The sequence below is a fragment of the Austrofundulus limnaeus genome, unplaced genomic scaffold, assembly GCF_001266775.1.
Source record: "Austrofundulus limnaeus strain Quisiro unplaced genomic scaffold, Austrofundulus_limnaeus-1.0 Scaffold216, whole genome shotgun sequence".
Taxonomy (NCBI): Eukaryota; Metazoa; Chordata; class Actinopteri; order Cyprinodontiformes; family Rivulidae; genus Austrofundulus; species Austrofundulus limnaeus.
Genome location: NW_013952618.1, coordinates 362182 through 365012, shown reverse-complemented (window position 1 = coordinate 365012; position 2831 = coordinate 362182). Strand labels below are relative to the sequence as shown.

At 39.2% G+C, this 2831-nt stretch overlaps 1 protein-coding gene across 1 annotated transcript in view; it reads right to left on the bottom strand.

Moving 5' to 3' along the window:
* The window catches only part of LOC106525185 (cadherin-like protein 26), a gene marked incomplete in the record, with an annotated part of 13444 nt that overhangs the window by 10123 nt on the left and 490 nt on the right, over nucleotides 1-2831 (bottom strand). The window contains 1 exon segment of the mRNA XM_014019330.1: nucleotides 1500-1622. Coding sequence (XP_013874784.1) covers nucleotides 1500-1622 — 123 coding nt within the window.

The window sequence follows — 2831 nt, the reverse complement described above, 5'->3', positions numbered from 1 at the left end:
ATTCCTTGGAGAAAGACACATTCAGTCGATGTCATGGCCTGCAAATAGTCCAGATCTTAACCCAATTGAAAACCTGTGGTAGAAATTGAAAAAAAATGGTCCACAAGACGGCTCCGACCTGCAAAGCTGATCTAGCAACTGCTGTCAAAGAGAGTTGGCACCAAATTGATGAAGAATACTGTTTGCCACTCATCAAGTCCATGCCTCAGAGACTGCAAGCTGTTATAAAAGCCAAAGGTGGTGCAACTAAATACTAGTGATGTATTTTGAATGGTCTTTTGTTTGTCTGTGTTTCACGATTTCATACTTTTTTTCCTCAGAATTGAGTGATTCCACTTTTTTCCCTGTGCTTGGTCAATAAAAGTAACATTCACTGACTTCCACAATGTTTTCTCTTCATTTCTTTGAGCGTTCCTGAAAGCCAACAAGTTGCACTTTGGAATGACCTTATTATTGTATCTTGTTTTTGATCTGAGTTTGTTTTACAGAATGAAATGTCTGAATGGGTGCTCATCCAAGACTGGTGATTCCATACTTTTTACCAGGGTTTGCACTGCTGCAGGAAACTAACTAACAAGTACTGGTTGGATTCTACATTTGACATCAGCATCATGTATGTCTAGACACAGCGGTATGGAAATGTTTTCTTATGAAGAACAACATCCAGGCTCAGCTAAAGTATTGATCAAGTCTCCTTAAAAGAAAATATTTGATTGTTGATCTGTCCACAACATCAAAGGGTATGTTTGGTTCAGGTTAATCAGAAAAACAACATTCTTATAATTAAGCACGGTGGTGGCAGCACCTTACTGTGGGGTTTCTTTTCTTTCTTTTTTCAGCTCAAGCTGGGGTTTTAGTCAAGGTGGGTGGAATTACAACCTATTTTTCAGTCTATAACTTTCAAGAGTCTGGCAAAGAGCTGAAGATAAAAACGAGTTTCATTTTTCAAATTGGCGGCGYTTTTTTTCACCAGACGACGACAGGAAACTGGAGGAGTGTGAAAATGTTTATGCTTCGAGGTTTGGCATGCTGAGAGACTGCTTCTTTTAAAACCTGAAGGTTAAACATTTCGGAAAGAGTTTAAAGAAATATTTGTTTAAGGTGTGCACGTTTACGCAACGCCTTCTTTCATTTTTGTTGTGCGTGTGTTTTCATATTATTTCTCGCATCGCGTCTTTTTCCTGGTTGACTTATGCAGAATACAGTGAGTCACAGTAACAGCGAAAAAATATTTTGAAATTCTTTGTCATGTTTTTTCTTCTTTCTTACATCTCAAAAACATACCAGGACATTCGTTTTGGACTGAAACACAAAACAAGTCATTTACTTGAGTTGCAGGAGAACAAAAAGATTGATTTTTTCGTTTTATTGTCCAATAAAGGAGACTAATAGTTTTGAAAATATAAATGAGTGTTTTCAGGGCTTGTGTTTAAATGTGTAAAAATAAGTGTTTTTGGATGTTTTTGGTCAGAGTTGGACCACTTTTTTGATTGTCTCACCTTGCCCAGGACGTAGGGGAATGGTCCTGGATGCTCCTCTTCGATCTCAAAGGAGTCGATGATCCAATTCCTCTTTTGACGGCTCAGCAGCTCTGAGCAAGTTGAACTTGGCAGAAAATAAATCTGAAACACAAACAAGGCAGCTGAACCTGACGAGTGGTGTGGTGTTTGTGGGTTTCGTTATCTTTTAATGGTTTTGTTCACTGGAAACAACTTTTGCATATAGCTTGTTTCCCTGTAATTGAWAAACCAGTTCCCATAAACAAAACAACACAAAAGGAAAGCTTCTAAAGACCTTATCAAAGAGGTACAATTGTTTCAATACATTTTAGGACAGACAACCACAGAATGGGGTGACACAAAGGTCACCACTGTTCCCTCATAACAAAAAGGTCACCGATTTTAACCCCCTGGTCTTTTTGGGTGGAGCTAATGCATTCTTCTTCACATCTAAGTTTCCTATGGCTACTCGRGTTTTCTTCCTGCCGACCAAAAACATGCATTTTAGGTTAAATGGTAACTCTAAACTGCACCTAKGTGTGGGTGAGACTGAATGTTTGTMTCTATGTCTCTAAACTGAGTTTCTTCTCATTKGCACCAAATCCACTTTATCTAAAGTTAACAGTTTCTAACTCACCAATGACAGCTCCTTGGTTTCTCCCTCCCCTCAGGTCAAGAGTCTGGGTGTCATTCTTGACAGCACTCTCTCTTTTCACTCTCACATCAATAATAGTACCAGGTCTGCATATTTCCACCTTCGAAACATCTGCTTCTGTCTTGGTTCACAGTCTGGTCATTTCTCRAATTGAACTCTCTCCTCTTTGGTCTGCCGAACAAATCACTCCGTAAACTTCAAATGGTTCAAAATTCAGCTGTTCCGCATCATCACCAAAACGACCTCATTTCACCACATCACCCCAGTTTTACAACAACTTCACTGGCTTCCAGTCACATTCAGAATTCGATTTAAAATCCTGCTGTTCACATTCAAGGCCGTCCACAACCTCGCACCTTACATCACTACCCATTCACCCTCCGTTCTCAACGTGCCTGTTATCCGCCTCAGCACTATGGGAAACAGAGCCTTCTCTCACTCTGCTCCCCAACTCTGGAGCGCTCTTCCCCCTGACATTCGTAATATTGACTCTCTTCTTACTTTCAAATCACAACTCAAAACTCATCTGTTCAAGTTAGCCTTCTCACTTTAATTTATTGGTTTTTTTCTTTTAATTTTAGTGTTTTTTATTGCCTTTTTATTGTTAATGTTGTGTTTTTAATGTTGTAAAGTGTCCTTGGGTGTTTTGAAAGGCGCTAACAAATAAAATGCATTAT